This window comes from Macrobrachium nipponense, chromosome 42 (genome assembly GCF_015104395.2).
Source record: "Macrobrachium nipponense isolate FS-2020 chromosome 42, ASM1510439v2, whole genome shotgun sequence".
Classification (NCBI taxonomy): Eukaryota; Metazoa; Arthropoda; class Malacostraca; order Decapoda; family Palaemonidae; genus Macrobrachium; species Macrobrachium nipponense.
In genome coordinates this window covers 15,795,123-15,814,079 of record NC_061103.1, presented here as the reverse complement: position 1 = coordinate 15,814,079, position 18,957 = coordinate 15,795,123, and the positions used below count along the sequence as shown (strand labels likewise).

General features: G+C 35.9%; 1 protein-coding gene across 1 annotated transcript; it reads left to right on the top strand.

The window, feature by feature from the left end:
• Positions 1–429: 429 nt before the first annotated feature.
• Positions 430–18,481, top strand: LOC135212984 (solute carrier family 22 member 15-like; the record flags this gene model as incomplete). Its single annotated transcript, XM_064246757.1, is given in 3 exon segments — positions 430–602; positions 5,952–6,136; positions 17,907–18,481. Coding segments are annotated over 3 exon segments (526 nt in total), but the record flags the coding sequence as incomplete, so codon positions are not given.
• Positions 18,482–18,957: the final 476 nt, after the last annotated feature.

Sequence of the window (18,957 nt, the reverse complement as noted above, 5' to 3'; positions counted from 1 at the left end):
CAATTAAGTATACGCACTTGTAAAGACAAAGTCAATAGACTAAATGAAATATGACATTTTACAAGCAATCAACAAGCCACCCCTTTGGCTAAAATAAGGTTACACTTATTATATATATATATATATATATATATATATATATAATATATATATATATATATATATATATAATATATATATATATATATATATATATATATATATATATATATATATATATGTGTGTGTGTGTGTTAATTTCTCACTTGAATTATGGTGCTTCATAAAATGTTTGGAAAAATTAAGATTTTCAGCCTATTGTTAACGTACATAGTTAAAAGACGAAAAATTGCTTTCGTATCAGCAAAATTTTCAGTTTTCTTTATAATAGTGTTGCAGTGAAGTCATATGTTTATGTTGTAACATGTACAAATTTCGTTTCCATTTCAGTGCCAACATGTACCTCTACATGTTCTTTGGTGGCCTCTTGGAGTTGCCCTCCTACATTCTCTTGTGGCCTCTCGTCTCCTTCTTGGGCCGCAAATGGTCCTTCATTTCCCTCTTCGTGGCGTGTGGGGCTGCCATCGTCATCATCCCAATCCTGGATGAGTTCGCTCCTACAGGTAGGATCCAGAAACCATTGACGCTCTAACATTGACTGTTACGGGCTGCTCTGTGAGCGAGAGCCCGTGCTGGCATAAGTCCAATTCAATCAAAAACAACATAACATTGACTAGCTTGTCTAGGATGATTTATTCATTCATGTATTTATTTATTCATTTATTTTAGTGAGAATTATTATTATATAATTAGGAAATATGCTCGCATCATCATACTCTGTATTGTTAAAGCTGACCTCTCTGTATTTTCGGAGATGAGCATAGACTTCAAATCATTGTCAAGTCGGTACGACATTTTACAAAGCTGAAGATCTCTTTAGTTTCCCCGTGGCGTTTCTCACTCATCTTATCGGGTTAAATGTAAATATTCCCTCTTCTTATTTTGTAAGCTTATCCTCACTCCACAATGGATGTTACAGGCGCCAAGTTTGTATTTTTTCAAGTTGAGGATGATGTCTGATAATTATGGTTCAAAGACCAAAATTCCCGAATACTTCTGAGATTTACAATCGTCGAAGGTATTTTTTTAAAGGAAAACTTATCGTAATGACGGAATGTGATATTCAAGCGAAGGGAATAAAGCAAAATATTTCTTTTGTTTTCAACTGACCGTTACTTGGCAGTGGGACACAGTATACCTGTGACGCAAAATGTGAAATATTCACTAATTTTCGTTATTTGTGAAGAAGAAATATTACTCATTAAAGTAAATTTGACAACACATAATATCTCGTGTACACTTCAGTTTGAGGTAGAGAAATAAAAAGCTCTTTGTGTACAAGATTTAGCTTAAAAGTAAGAGCCTCTTGTATAGAACATTTCTGTGATCAGATAGCTTTAGTGTATACAAAATTAAATTTTCAATAAAACTTGAGTTATGTGATTACATACTTGTTTAAATGTAGATAATCTCTGTAAATAACGCTTAGTTGGAGAGAGCAGAAGATGGTGACGCATATTGAATTCAGTTTGAGAATGCAAAGTCACCGAATTCGTGTGTAAACAGAATTCGTTGAAGGGGAAAAATCCTCTTAGTAAAAGAACACAGTTTCAGATAAAAATGTTGTTTATGGAGAAGAGCAAAACACAATTTATTTTAAAGTCAGGAAGGCCTTAATGTTTGTGGAATCCATCTCAAGAGCAAAGCATTTTGGGAGGAAAGGTTGCCTCTGTGTACTATATCAAAGACCTGAAGGCTTCTTCGTTTATAGAGTTCGGTTTGGAGAACAAAAATGTTTCCATATTCAAAATTCTGTTTATTAGCAAATAACCCTCTTGGTATATACATGATAGAGTTTGAAAGCAGGAAGTCTTTGTGTAGAAAATAAGATTAAATGTTATAAATTTCATGCTGATGAAAATTTAGTTCTAAGGCAAAATACTTTTTATCTTTTTTAGAAAATTTATTTCAATAAAATGACATTGCATATATGTAGTATAAAATTTAATAACATTCAGTTACGACACAAAAGCTTTCTTATTCAGTATTATTTATTTTTAAAAATAATTGTAAATAAAAAACGTTTATTTCTTAGCTATGTAGTTTTAAGCAAATTAAAGATTCTGCGGATGCATAAATCGGCTTTGAAGCAAAATTTAAAATTAGCATTAGATGTCTATAGAAGTAGGTGTGAAGTGAAAGAGAAAGGTTTTATATATACAGCATTACCTTAAAAAAAATCATTGTCCATAGGTGAACTCAGCTTTTACGTATACAGAACTTAGGATAAAAAATCTCTTGTTATTTAGGAATTTAATTAAGATTAGATATTACGTTTTTATATATAAAATTCAGAAGAATTCGCAACAAAATCCTTCGTCTGAGCAGAATTCAGTTAAAAGCAAACTCCTTTTATGTATACAAAATGTGGATTTGCGATGAAGTTTTAGTTCATACCAGATTTATTTTAATACAAAAAGTTTCTGTGCGTCCATAATTCCAGTAACAACTGTTTGCGCAGAATCCAGTTCTAAAGTAAAATAGCTTTTATGTAAACAGAATTTTGTGTGAAAGAAAATAAGCAAAATCTTTTTGTTTAAGCAGAATTAACTTTTTATGTGAATACAGAATTATTTTGAGAGTAAAATTGTTTTGCCTGAAAATAGTTCGCTGTAAGACCAAAAACACCATCTGAATATATATTTACTCTGGTACTAATATATCTACACATGGTTTAGATATTTGAAGAAAAAGATAAATATTATATCAACTCGACGAACATATTTCCATGGAAAAAATGGCGAAAGGGCACACATCATAACTGCCTCAAACGATAACACAATAAAAATAATGCCTTTAGAGGGAAAAGTACTTTTCATTGCGACATTTCACATTTTGTTCTTTAAAGTCCTTTTGAGTGATGATAAAACACTGGAAATATTAATAAGTTCAGATTAAATGTGCGTTGTTACAGCTCCATTAGTTCCACGCTGGACGAGTGGTTTTCGCTCTCGGCTGCCAATCCGGTGGTCCGAAGTTCGATTCCCCGCTCTGCCAACGCGGAATCAGAGGAATTATTTCTGGTGATAAAAATTCATTTCTCGATATAGTGTAGTTCGGATCCCACAATAAACTGTAGGTCCCGTTGCTAGGTGACCAATTGGTTCCTAGCCACGTAAAAATAACTAATCCTTCGGGCCAGCCCTAGAAGAGCTGTTAATCAGCTCAGTGGTTAAACTAAGATATATTTAACTTTTTACAGCTCCATTTTCAATGATGCTAAACCCAGAAACAATTGGAGAGAGAAATTCATCGTCTCTTAATTGCAGGGGATAAGCGAAGCTCTACAACTGAAACATTTTCGAGAACACTTCCGCCATTTTCAGATCTGAATCCCGTCAGCTATACTGTGCTTTCCAAAGATGAACTTCACTTTTGTGGAATGCTAAAGAGAGACAGGAAAAAAGGTTTTTGTGATGCGTTGAAAACGGAGGGGAACATATCGAGATAGATTTTTACTCTGCTTTGTCATTATTGTGACATTTCTGCTAATGTTAATTTCTAGAAAAGTACGTCGTCTTCTGTTCTGTATATAATGGCTAAACTATAACATGATCATAGTACGTTCTTAAGATTCGTTCATTGATCAAAGAATTGGCCGTACAGTAGTTCTCGTAGATATCACAGAAAATTGTGTAGTCATTGTAAAATTCCAGTTTGAAAGAAAAAAAAAATTTTTTTCCAGTTGACAGAGAACAGCATTACCCTTCGAACTTCTCGAACTCCCAGAAAAAAAGAATGGATTGTTGCCCGAAACGAAAAAGACAATATTTATTTTATAATAAAAAAGATGATGAAAGTTTAAATAACATCCAAAAGTTAATATTGGTGAAATGGTTTGAAACGAAATAAAATCCGAAAGAACAAGAAAAGATGCGATAGAATTCCGCCAGAAAAGCTTTTTTGAATTTTTTAAAAACTATTTATGTCTTCCTTTTTCAAATGATCAACCAAGAACGTGATCAGGGTTCTTGAACGGAAATTTCAAAAACAAAATGATCCCTAATTTCAAAGAAATATAAAATCATACCGAGACTTAACTAGATGAAATGTAAATGGGATAGTTTTAAACCTGAAATGTCACATTGACATGACCAAACCATTTCAGTCTTCTTTCCTGAGCTTTTTTTGAAACCTCTAATACTTTGACTGTCCCCCTGATCAATTCATTCCGGATCTTATCTCCTTTTGTGTGAAATAAACAAAGATATGAAATGAGGTTAAAAGTCCTACTTGGAGTTTCGCATGAGTGAATAGAGAATAGTTTGTAAAATGACGATGGATGAACAAGTGACTAGCGTTAGTTTATGAGAAATATGCGATGGAATTAACAGGAAATGTTGTAATAAGTCAATGAGAGGCTGACTGTCCGATATGAACGTACGTCTGAGATATGAGAGGGTCATGTCTTCATGGTTCTTTATTATCTTCAAGGAAGGAGCGATGCAAGAAGGCAGAGAAAGGGGATGAGCTGAAAGTCAGAGAAAGGAGATTACCTGAGAGTTGTGTGATGGGAAAGTGTTTGTGAATAAAGTTGGTTGATGTTTGCCTAAGATACACTATTGATTGTGAATATCTAAGAGAAATTAAATTAAAAAAAAAATGTGTAAACGACGAAGGAAAGCCATTGATATCCAGGAAGTGTAAGATAGCAACTTGATGAAATGATTAGCTCAGTGTGTTGGGCGAGGTAGGGCGCGGGGAGGGGGAGAGGTCGGGGTGTTGATTGTGGGAGTTCGATGACTGGTGTATAATACGTATTAAGCGGATAATTTTGTGGAGACTGCAAATGGAAGCTCATCCGTGATTCAACAGTTAAAGCATTAACAAGGCAGTGACAAGTGCCTCGCTTCATTCTCGAGAACCGATCACTTTGGGAGGAAAGATGCAGTTTAATTTTAGTATAGAAACCAAATGCCACAGGAAAATGCCAGGCAGAAGTTCAGTAGCAAAAGCTTCCTCATTTATTCAAGTGCAAACAACAAAGGAAATAATTTAGAGGAATAGTCAGACGCCTGATGGTCGGCTGTCAAAGACAATGAATGAATTAACGTGAAAGCACTTTGCACCGGAGCCTCCTCTGTCTGTTGTTTTGCTGTGTTGGCTTTTGCAGTTTATATATAAATAAAATATAGATATAATTATTATATAAAATGGATCAGATTATATATATATATATATACTATGATATTATATAATATATATATATATATATATATAGATACTGATATAATAGATATTTATATATATAATATATATATATACACATATATATTTTTAAAAATTTAATTTTAATTATATATATATATATATATATATATATAATATATATATATATATATATATATATATATATAAATGAATTATAGAATATAATATATATATATATATATATATATATATATATATAAGAATATATATATTATATATATTCATAATATATATAATATATATATATATATATGATATTATATATATATATATATATATATATATATAGATATATTCATATAAATATATATATATAATTATATATATATATATATATATTCATATACTTCTATAAACATATATTATATATATATAATATTATATATAATATAATATATTAATATATATATGATATAGTACATATAACATATAATATAATACTATATATATTTAATATATATATAACTATACTAATATATATATTATAACGATATATATATTCTATATGAAGATATATATATTATCTCACTATATTATACGATGATAAGAATAGAGAAGAGAGAGAAGAGATAGAGAGAGAGAGATGAGAGAAGAGAGAGAGGCTAGTACATAAACTCTTACGTAATCAATTTTACTTTCAGCTCCGGTAAGTGCCAAGGTGGCGTTTTCTCTCCTTGGCAAGATGGCCATCAACATGGCATTCCAGCTGGCCTACCTGTACACGGGCGAATTGTATCACACATCACACCGTTCCTTCTACATCAGTTTGGGTGCCATTTTTTCGGCTGCAGGCGGTGCAGTGTCGCCTTACATCAATGACCTCTTGGTAAGAATAATTTTTTATCCGTTGCTGTGCTCAATGTTCTTCTCAACGAATTAAGGCCTGTCCACACGAATGGGCCTGATCGGCGTGCTCCGAGGTTGACGGGCAAATTCTGGCGGGGTCACCCGTGAATGTTGTCCACACGGGTGAGGCGATGGAGAGGTGGGTGTGCCCGACGATAAACATGGTGCCTACCGCAAAGAAGATATGGTGTAGCATGATAATTGCTTTGTGTGTGATGAAAAAGAAGAGAATATGGTGCAAAGAATGGCTCAGTAAAAGAAATGTATATGGTTAACGTACGTCTGCCAGGGTCGAAGCTCAAGCCATCGGGCACCACCATGGTGATTTTGCTACAAGGCCCATCGGGCAATTTGACGGTTTGCCCGTCAAGTGTGACCGTTAGAGGGGAGGTCCGCCGATCCAGCTCGGTCGTGTGGACAGGCCTTTAGATTTGAGTGAAAGTATTTGTTATTTTACAGTTCATGCTATTACAATGTTTATTACTGTCTGGTGCAGTTTATTGTATTGTTATGAATTGGGCCTTTTATCCAAAAAATATAGTCCCTGGGTCAATGGGAAATTTTCCCATTTTGTTTCTGGTAATTAACATAGATTTATGAATGTTTTCTAGGCAAAGTCACTGACTTTGATTACTGCATTGGCCTTTGTCCTGCCAATTCTGTGGCTGACGTTTAACCAGTAGATTTCCAAGGTCTTTAGAGGCTATATTTTTATGCATAAAATGAAGAAAAATCTTCAAAAGAAGTATATCACATACTTAGGATAATGTATCCGATTATCAAGTCTTATGTCAGATCAAGCAAATGATGGAAACATAATTGTGACCGTGAGGGAAAAATGGCCCATAATCCTGCATAAAAATATAGGAACGTGGTTAATTTGAACCTAGAATACATTTTAGCGTCAACCTATCCACCTGGGGGGGCAACCAAGTCCTTATGGGTGCCGGTCCCAAGCCCGGATAAATAGGGAGGGTTGGTGTCAGGAAGGGCATCCGGCTGTAAAAATCTGTGCCAAAACCAAAAATGGAATGAGCCGAAATATGGAAAAGAGGTAATGCTAGGCGTACTCCGTAAACGACGCACAGAGACATCGCCCTAACTCTGTGGTAAGGCGAGGGCTACTGCATCAGGAGCGGGTGCAGCTAAAGAAGCGAGCTCACATTGGGTTCAGAGTATGTCAGCTAAATGTTGGGTCCATGACTGGGAGAGGTAGAGAATTGGCTGACTTGATGAGAGAAAAGAAAGTAGATGTTGTGTGTGTGCAAGAAACGCGGTGGAAAGGAAATAAAGCTAAAGAGTTGGAGTTGGCATAGTACTGTCTAGTGAACTAAAGAACTCGGTAATAGAAGTGCATAGAAAGAATGACCGTATCATCAGATTAAAGATATGTTATGGAGGAGAGATTCTGAATATTATAAGCGCATATGCACCACAAGTTGGTTGCACAGAAGAAGAGAAGGGAAATTTCTGGAGAGACATGGATGGAATAATGCAAGAACTGGAAGAGCATGAGAGGGTGATAGTTGGGGCAGATTTGTGAATGCCATGTCGGAAGTGAAAATGAGGCGATTTGGGCGGGTGCAATGGGGGCCATGGAATTGGGGAGAGAAACCAGAAGGAGAGAGTGTAAGTGGGACTTTGCTGTGTCATTCGACATGCAATAGTAAACACATTCTTTGAGAAGAAAATGGAACACCTAATAACATATAGGAGTGGGGGAAGATTCTCCCAGATAGACTATTTCTTGTATAAAAGGATAAATCTGGTGGAGGTCAAGAACTGCAAAGTTATTCCAGGCGACCATGTAGCCCCCCAACACAGGCTGCTATGTATGGACTTGAAGTTGAAAAGAAAAGGGAGAAAAAAACCAAAGCTAAAGGGATAAGGAAAATTAAATGGTACGAATTACAGAAGGAAGGGATAAGAAGAGAGAGTTTAAGAGGAGGGTTTTGGAGGATATTGATATAGGGATTGAAGATGTTCAAGAATGGTGGGGCACGAAATGCAGCAGTAATAAGAAGGCATGGAAAGGAGCTAGCTGGAGAGACATCTGGTATCATATGGAAGAAAAGGAGAGTTTGTGGTGGGATGAAGACATTGAGAAAGTAGTAAAAGATAAGAAGGAGGCAAAGAAAAAAGATGGAAGAGTCACAGTCAGTGGAAGACAGAAAATAGGTACAGAGAGAAAAACAAGGGTGGTGAAAAAGGTGGTAGCCCAAGCTAAAGCAAAGTCGTATGATGATGTGTATAATGAGCTGGGGACAAAGGAAGGATTAAAGAAGAATGATCAAGCTATCAAAGGCTAGAAATAAGAGCACAAAGAAATTATAACACATATCAAACAAAATAAAGGATCAAAGTGTATTGCTTAGAAAGGAGGAAAGACATTGTGAAGAGATGGAAAGATATTTCGAACAGTTGTTAAATGAAGAAAATAATAGACTAATAAGAGAGGATGGGCAAGTGAACATTGGCATGGTAATGAGGTTTTCTAGGCAAGAGGTACTAAATGCACTGAGAAGATGAAGAATGGGAAGGCAACCGGACCAGACATGATCCCGGTGGAGGCATGGAAAGCATTAGGAGATGAAGGAGTGGATATACTGTACGATCTTATGATAAAGATCCTTGAACAGGAAAAGATACCAAATGAGTGGCGTGGGAGTATATTGATCTCAATTTTTAAAGGGAAAGGCGATGTCCAAGAGTGTGGTAATTATAGGGGCATTAAATTGAAGATACTGGAAAGGATGATAGATGCTAGACTGAGAGAAGAAGTACAAATAGGTAAAGAGCAGATGGGATTTATGAAGGGAAGGGGAACAACAGATGGTATATTTTGTCTGAGGCAGATAATGGAGAAATTCGGGGAAAGACAAAGGGACCTACATATGGTATTCATTGACCTTGAAAAGGCTTATGACCGAGTCCCGAGACAAGTGGTATGGAGGAGCCTGAGGGAGAAGATGGTGCCAGAGAAGTATGTGCGATTGATACAAGAGATGTACCGGAATGTATTTACCAGAGTGAGGAGCAGTGTTGGGGAGACAGAAGGTTTTGAGGTGAGGGTAGGATTACACCAGGGGTCGGCTCTGAGCCCATTTATCTTTAACATAGTGATGGATGTTATAATAGAGGAAGTAAGGGAGACAGTACCATGGAACATATTGTATGCGGATGATATTGTTCTATGTGCAGAGAGCAGGGAAGATCTGGAAGTGAAATTGGAAAGATGGAGACAAGTACTGGAGGACAGAGGAATGAGAATAAGTAGATCCAAGAAAACGAATAATATGTGTACCCACCACTGAGGGGGATGATAGAGAAAGTATTCAGCTTGGTGGAGAGCAAATAAGGAGAGTTGATAAGTTTAAGTATTTGGGATCTTTTGTTAACGCTGGAGGAAGTATGGAAGAAGAAGTAAAACATCGGGTACAGGCAGGCTGGAACAACTGGAGAGCGGCCTCGGTCTTTGTGACAAAAGAGTGCCGCTTAGGTTAAAAGGAAAATTTCACAAGACGGTGGTAAGAACAGCAATGCTGTATGGTACGGAAACAGCAAGCATGAGAAAAGCAGAGCAGAAGAAGATGGATGTGGCAGAAATGAGAATGCTTAGGTGGATGTCTGGGGTAACAAGAGCGGATAGGATCAGAAATGACTACATAAGGGGGTCAACTAAGGTGGTGGAAGTATCAAAGAAAGTGCAGGAGGGGAGGCTGAGATGGTATGGACACCTGGTGAGGAGAGATGAGGACCACGCTGGGAGACATACTATGGGGGTGGAGGTGCAAGGAAGAAGAAAAAGAGGGAGACCAAGAAAGAGATGGAAGGACTGTGTGAGAGGAGACTTACATGAGAAGGGAATTGATGAGGCAGAAGCACAAGATAGAAATAGATGGAAACGGCTCATCCGAAACGGCGACCCCATATAAAAATGGGAACAAGCTGGGAAGAAGAAGAATACATTTTAGCGTCCTGTCAACCTATAGAATAAGCTGTAAGCATACGACCGAAACTTGATTACAGTGAACACAAACAAAGCAGCCAAACTTGAAATGCCTGGGACGAAACTTGGTTACATTTGCAAGGTAGCTAACCATTGTAGCCAAATCAAGATTGCGCTCATTGAACAGCCGTTGAATATTGGCATATTGTGCGGCAACTATAAGAGGCTGGCTGGTGATTCCAGTTTTTCAGATGTGATCTTAACCAAAAAAGCATCACAGTGAGATGAAGCATTAGGTAATATCTCAGTATACCAAAAGTGAATCAACACAGAGTCTAGTACACAATGTGATCCCAATTTATCTAGCTGTATTGGACACAGTAGTTTTAAACTTCTATTTCTTGCCCTAAATTCATAATACTGTCGCCAGGCCTAGGCAGCGTTAGCGAATTAAGCTTGCAGCCTTGTTGGTCTCCATTTAAGTGGAAAAATACTGCGAAATTGAGAATTCATAATGATATCAGAGATCAATGAGTTTCACATGTTAAGTCTGTGCATTATCTTGAATATTTTATTCATCGCCTGTTTCCACGCAAGTGTCAGAGCCACTGGACTTGATTTCCATCATTTTCTTCCTTTCTCGTGACCAACGTTGATTTGGGTTGCGATGCCTTTTCGCTTTCTTCATTTTAAATTATTGGAGATGAGGCTGTTCATCCTGTTTACATGATGAAATTCAAAGTAGCAATGTCTGCCCTCATTAGTATAAGTCTCAGTAATATTAGTAGCATTATCAATTATGTCAATAGCAATGGAAGTATCCACAATCAGTTGTGTTGCCCACAGTAAAACTGGACAGTAACCGATACTTCTTTTTGTTTTATTTATACGGATATTATTTATTGATCTTATTATTATTAATTATAAGTAGTAGTAGTAAGTAGTAGTAGTAGTAGTATTAGTAGTAGTAGTAGTAGTAGTTAGTAGTAGTAGTAGTAGTAGTAGAAGCAGCAGCAGCAGCAATAGTAATAGTTGTTGATGTTAAGTATCCTTCAGTTTTCATTATTGTTCATTATAAAGCCATGCCCTTTAAAATTTAACATTTTATCGTAACTCAAGAGTAAAATATATAAGCATTAATGTTAGGGATAAACAAGAAAACTGAGTTATGTCCCTGATGAGATTCCAGTCGACAAACCGTGAAATTATCAATGGCGTGTAGCGGTCTGTCAGTGAAAGCATAAGATAGCAAATGGAAGTGGAAATCAAATGTGCCTTTGTTCCCTAAGTACACAAACGCCCAGGAAGATCATTATTCCGCCGAGGATATATAACCATCAGAAACAAATGAATTCATACAGAAGAGGGACATCCTTTCGTTGCTTGGACACTGCAATAGTAGCAAATGTGATAAGTTATATTTTAACACAGATCTTTCGCATTCGTAGTTAACCCCTGATCCTTTTTTCTTGCCGAGAGCAGCTAGATTTGCTTGACAGCTGCACCAATATACAGTAAATCTACCTCGCCGTCGAACTTGTCAGTTCCAGAGGCCGTTTTTTTCAAAAAAAAAAAAAAAAAACATCGTTAGAATGTGGAACAGTCTCCCTGAGAATATTGTACAATTGGAACTTCAGGAAACTATCCAGATATGTCATTGTTTTAGGGAAGTATTGCGTGGCATCTTCACTTGAATTTCCGAAGTTCCAATTGTACAGTATTCTTAGGGAGACTGTTACACATCCCAATGACAAATAGAGACCATTGCTAATGTTAGGAAACATAAATCTACCACCATGAACCATTCTACCTCAAAGAGATAACTCTCAGGCAGAAGCAAACATCCACATCGAAGAACAGTATTCTAGTGAAGGAAGGAAGGACAAAGGGCCTTAAAACAGGTTGCACTGATTTTATCACTTATGAAAATATGAGACCAAACCTACAATACCTAACATTCGTCAGGATGTGCTGACACTTTCATTAGCTGTTCCACAAAAGCAAGATGTGAGTGAAAAGTTACAGCAAGGATTAGAGTTTCGGAATATTTCAATTCTATTCACCAGAAGGGGGAGAGGGGGGACTGGGTGGAAAATCTGTATTAGATCTACTAAGTAACTTCGGCTTCGTTTTCCTGGAGTTCAGCCTCACATCCCATCGACTACACCATTGGCTAACTCGTTCCATGTCACGATTGAGGCTGATGACAACTTCATTTCTCAAAAAATGAGACTTTGCTACACCCAGAAGTGTTGCATCATCGGCAAACTGAACAAACTTGTTTTCCAGGCCAACAACCATATCATTTATATGTACTAAAAATAACAGCGGACCAAGAACACAACCCTGTGGAACTCCAGATCCAATAGGTCTTGGTTCGCTAAAGATTCCATCAACAACAACTCGCTGCTGCCTACCTGTAAGAAAATCTAAAAAACCTAAAACATATCCGCCCTTTCCAAGATTCTGAAGTTTATAAATAAGTGCCTTATGAATTACTTAAATCGAAAGAAGCACTAAAATCTATTGAATTTAATATCTACACTCCAAAACCCTTACCAAAGGTTGTCTTGCAAATGGCTTGTCAAATCTAAAAAAACGCATCGCAGGTACCTAATTGCTTCTTATATGCATATTGACAATCGGATAACAATCCTTTAGATTCCACATACCTTACAGACCTTACATCTTGTTCGGGTTGCCCCAGGTCCCTCAGTGTGAGGCACCTCTAATGTCTACCAGAGAGTTGCTAGTACATCTTCCGGTATATTTTTTTGCATCTTCCAATCTTGGATGGTCTGGGATGCATGAGTTTAGATATTTGTCGAGCTTATTCTTAAACACATCTACGCTCACTCCTGATATATTCCTCAGATGAGCTGGCAACGCATTGAATAGACGCTGCATTATCGATGCTGGTGCGTAGTGGATTAATGTCCTGTGTGCTTTCCTTATTTTTTCCTGGTATAGTTTTTGGGCACTATTAATCTACCTCTGCTTGCTCTTTCTGATATTTTTAGTTCCATGATATTTTCTGCTATTCCTTCTATCTGTTTCCATGCCTGAATTATCATGTAGCGTTTCTCTCTCCTTTCTAGACTATATAATTTTAAGAATTGTAGTCTTTCCCAGTAGTCTAGGTCCTTAACTTCTTCTATTCTAGCTGTAAAGGACCTTTGTACACTCTCTATTTGTGCAATATTCCTTTTGATAGTGTGGGTACCATATCATATTGCAATATTCAAGTGGACTACGAACATATGTTTTATAAAGCATAATCATGTGTTCAGCTTTTCTTGTTTTGAAGTGCCGTAACAACATTCCCATTTTTGCTTTACATTTTGCCAACAGAGTTGCTATTTGATCATTGCATAACATGTTCCTATTCATCATCACACCAAGGTCTTTAACTGCTTCCTTATTTGTGATGGTCTCATTATTAGGTCCCTTATATGCATATAGCTTTCTTTCTCTGTCTCCATAATTTATTGATTCAAATTTATCAGAGTTAAATACCATCCTATTTACCTCTGCCCAATCATATACTTTGTTAAGGTCTCTTTGTAGAGCGTTCCTATCTTCATCACAAGTAATTTCTCTACTTATTCTTGTGTCATCTGCGAAACTACTCACTACCGAATCCTTCACATTATTGTCTATGTCTTCAATCATAATAACAAACAGTATTGCAGCTAACACGTACCTTGCGGCACACCGGATATTACCTTGACTTCATCCGATTTCTCGTCGTTTGCAATAACTATCGTGTTTTCTGTTGTGTAAAAATTCTTTAACCATCTTCCTACTTTATCCACGATATTGTGTTTTCTAATTTTCTTCGCTAATATATTATGGTCTACTTTATCAAAAGCTTTTGCAAAGTCTAAATAAACCACATCTGTTTCATTTCCGCTTTTCATATTTTTGAATATGTTCTCACGGTGGACTAACATTTGGGTTTGTGTACTTTTTCCGTGTACGAAACCATGTTGTCCTTTATTAAACAAATTATTTTTTATTAAATGTTTCATAATATTTTTCTTCATTACCCTTTCATACACTTTCAATAATAGTGATGTTAGACTCACAGGCCTATAATTACTTGCCTCTAGTCTTGATCCACTTTTGAAAGTAGGGGTAATATATGCTAATTGTGCTCATCATAAATCTTGCCGGTATCTACACTTTGTCTTAATAATATTGCAAGTGGCTTTGCGATAGAATGAACTACTTTCTTTAACAAAATAGCAGGAATTCCATCAGGCCCTGCAGCAGCTCCATTTTTTTAATTTCATTAATAGCCTGCACCAATATCAGCTTCATTAATATCTATGTCAGCTAAATATTCACTATTTTCATCCCTTACTTTCTATATCATTATCTTCATTATCTATTCTAGGGGTGAATTCTCTCTTATATCGTTCTGCCAGTATGTTGCAAATTTCCTTTTTTTCATTCGTTAATCTCCCTTCAATTCTCAGAGGGCCTATTTCTATTCTTCTTTTATTCATCTTCTTCGCATATGAGTATAATAGCTTGGGGTTTTGCTTGATATTTAATAGGGTTTTTTCTTCCAAGTCCCGTTTTTCATTTTCTTTTGATTGTATAATCTTTTGTTCTGCATTTTCTATCTTACTTTTTAGTTCTATAACTTTCCATGCATTTTTTCTTTTGCAAGACCTTTTTTCCACTTTCTGATTTTCTGGAACAAGATCTTCCTGTCTCTTGGTATGCATGAATGATGTTTACTTTTCTTCTTCGGTATATATTTTTCCACTATTTTCTCCAATATTTTATATAATATCTCCGTATTTACCCTTATGTCATCACTTACGAAAAATGTTATCCCAATCTTTGTTTAATTCTTCATTAATTTCTGACCATTTTATATTTTTACTGTAGAAGTTGTATTTTCCATATCCTTCCCACTTTTTCATTTCTTGCTTATCTCTATTTTCACTTGCTTTGGAATGGACTGTTAATTCTATGACATTATGGTCTGAAATATTCGCATTATAAACTATTATTTCTTTAACATAATTCATCTCGTTCACAAATACTAGGTCTAAAGTATTTTCCTTTCTTGTTGGCAGGTGATTTATTTGTTGAATGTTGTATTCTAGAAGCATATCTAATAGCTTTTCAAATTGCCTCTTATCTTCTGCACTACTATTACTCTCTTTTTTATATGTATAAGTACAACCACAATCTCCTATTCGTTCTTTCCATTCTACGAAAGGAAAGTTGAAGTCACCAGATAGGAGAATAGTCCAGTCCTTGTGATTTCTACATATATCATCCAATTTTTCATTATTAAGTCAAACTCTTTAGTATTAGGAGGTCTATATATTACTATGTTCATCAATTTTTCAGATTCAAATTCTACCGCTATTAGTTCACATTCTGAGTTACTATATTTCTCATATATTTTTTCCTTGTTTTTTGTCTTTCCCATATATTGCGGTTCCCCTTGATTCCTATTTTTTCTATCTGATCTATAAGTTTGGAACCCTTTTATTTGATCATCATTCCCAGTCTCTTGGGAATACCAGGTTTCACTTATATTCATTATATCTATTTTCTTTTCATTTTGGGTTAGTTCTTCTAAGTACTCTATTTTTCTTTTTGAGTTACTCGTAACTAAACCCTGCGCATTCATCACTATGATGGTTTGCGTGTTTTCTCCTTCATTTAATACTGGTAGTAATAAGGATTTTCCCATGTCTCTTTCCTGTTCTGGTATGTTGTTCTTTTTTTCATTCCAGAAATTCTGACATTAAAAAAATCCAACTTTTCCATAATATTTGATCTTCCTTCATCATAATTATTCATTTTGTGTCTGAATCTGCAATTTTCTCCGTTTTCTGCAATATCCTCTTGCATAATAAATACAGTTATTATCTCTTGAGTAGAATTTCGGAGCTGATGCTTTGAAATTTTTTGCTGACACCTCTGCATATCTCATTGGTGGTTTGCTTTTCTCTTTTACCTGATATTCTTGATTTCTCTCTTTATTTGTTTCTTTCTTATTTTGGATTTTATTACTTGGTTGGTTATTTATTTGATTATGATTCATGGCTACAGGGTGCATATATTTGCATTTTTTGTCGAACTTACATCCTTTTTCCTTCTTTTAGGTTTTTACATATTTTTGGATGCAGATCTCTGCAATCATCCCATATCCATCTAAGTATGCACATTTACATATATTTCATAGTTTGACATATCTTAGGATGTTTGTAGTAACATCTTCTCCAAATCTGCAATTCCCTCTTTTCAAAAGGTTGCAGATTTGTCTTTCTTGTCTATTTTTTCCTCTTTCCCGTCATTGTATAGATCTGGGTAGAGCCTCTTCGGGATTTGCTCTGTTGTCATATCGTAATTTATTTCTTCGTAGGTATGCTGCTTTATTGCCTCATATGTAGTATCAATGAGTATCTCTGCATCCATACTTTTATCTTGTTCTTTGTTTCCTTATTTTTTTCTGTCATTTCATTTTTGTTTACTTCTCTTCCATTTTCCTCTTCTTCTTTTTCTTCTTCTTCTTCCTCTCCTCTTCTTCTTCTCCTCAACTATTTGTACATTCAATCTTGATTTAATAACATTGTCTATCCATGATAGACATGTTTGAACAAAAAATTCTTGTATCTTTTCTCAAATCTTGTATTACTCAGCACACTGTGGATGGGTCGGAATGTTGCATGCAGACAATTTTCTGATTAGGTTTGTGGATTGACTATGCTATACCAAACCTTACACAGTTTGCATGCTTTGGCATTCTTTTTCCTAATGCATCAATTAGGATATTCCACAAGATTCACTTATTCATTTTCTTTGTCGGAATATGTTGGTTTATGTATATTTTCTTTATGAGGTCTCTTGACCACTTGGATTTTATTTGGAACTTCTTCAATTATTTTCAAGATGTTTTCATTAGATTTGTTCCAGTTGAAGGATTATATCCTTATAAATAATATCTATGAATGCTTTGTATCTTTTTGGTTAGGACTGTTGCTGATTTCATAGATGAGAAATGCCAGTTCCCTTCCTGCTACCTCATCGTATTGCGAATCTGCTAGACACGCCAAATTACGCCACCTCTTCCCGCAGTTGGAACTTACTGCCATCTTGTTCTGATTTATAGTATTACACTTGATAAACTAACTTAGAAGACGCTTTATCCTACTATTTTCACACTAATCTTATCACCGATAGTTCACGAACACTTCTAGATATTTCTCAAATTCTAGTCGTATGTTAAACTTGTGATATCTGTTGATTAATCTGACTTCACGCGGGTACGACTCACCAAGCAAGATGGCTACTTACGTATTAGCTTGAAAACAGGTTTTCTGCAACTTTGGAGAACACAGGGAAGATTGAAATAGGCCAGTAGTTACTGCAGTCTATAGATGTGCCATTCTTTGGTACAGGCTCTGTATTATTAAGCTTGAGCTCACCTGCAAAGATACTACGTCGACGTAGCATAACAAATATGTAGTATTATATGTTTAGAATATATATACACACAATACCATCATAATCTGGCAAGCAACATAAGAAATGTTTCTCATGGTTATTTTCTTGAAATATCTGCGTTGTTCTCGCTAAAAGTGTTATTGTGAATTTCAGGAACTCGATGATTGCAAAACTTAAAAATCATAATTTGCAGTTTTTATTTTTTTCTATAACATGTACCAGCTCTAAAAGTAACCAAGTAAGATTAATAACAAATAGACAGTCCTCTGCTTGAGAGGTTTAGCATTATGCACAGTATACCCCAACCGAATTCCTCCTGCAGGTCAACATAGCTACATGGGCGCCCCCCGTGACTTTTGCAGCGATGTCCTTCCTGGCGGGGGCGTTAAGTCTCACTTTACCGGAAACGAAGGACGAGGAACTTCCGGAAAACGTTGGCGACGTTGAAACGTCCGCTTCTGCGTCCCATCCGAAAAGAGAGCCGTCATAGGGAATAATCGTTTGTACAAGAGTGCTTTGTGTTATGTGTGATGACGATGATGATGTTGATGATGAATGTACTTAGGTGTAATGCGTTATTTTCATTTGACGCGTCTCTGATCGCTTGACGCCCGCGGAAGGGACGGGAGATCTTTGTCAGCAACTGGATGGTTGTCGTTGTTTTATTTGCTTCGAAAGAGAGGAAGGTGGCATTTCAGGTCTGTAGTAATATTGATCAGATATTAAGGAGGTTAGTGTTTTCACTTATGCTGTTAAGTCTTTCGTTAGCCAAGTTTTTGTTGAATTTCCGTTTTGTTTGTTTTCAGTATCATCCATTACTAGTAGTGTTGTATAGCAGAAAACTTTTTAATTTAATTTTTTATTTTATAGATAATTGTTTTATTTCTTTCCTAGAATCGTAGTCCTGCAGTGTGGCATAAAGTTGTCCCTAAACCCTTTTTTACATCTTTAACTAAAGAATTCTGTAGAACTTAGAACATAATGAGTGAGAGTCAACCCCACCTATCTATTTATGGTTATTTGATATGTTCTGGTTTAAAACCATCTACCTTCCTCGCCACTTAGTTCATTGCATCAACTGAACGTAACCACGTCTCTCTCTCTCTCTCTCTCTCTCTCTCTCTCTCTCTTCTTTTTCCCACAGCGTCAAAGTAGTACTTTGATCTCTACAAATTAATAAAATGGTGAATTAATAAAAGTGGGAAACAAAGTTTTACCATCCAGTTCGGTAAAAACTGCTAGGTGTTCGCCAGCAGAAAACGTTCCTTTTGATTGTATTGGATATTCTTTTGAAGTCACCAAGACGGCTTCAATCCAGGTAAGAAGGACACAGGTAAAAGAGTCACAGGGGAAAAAAATCATAATAATCTTTC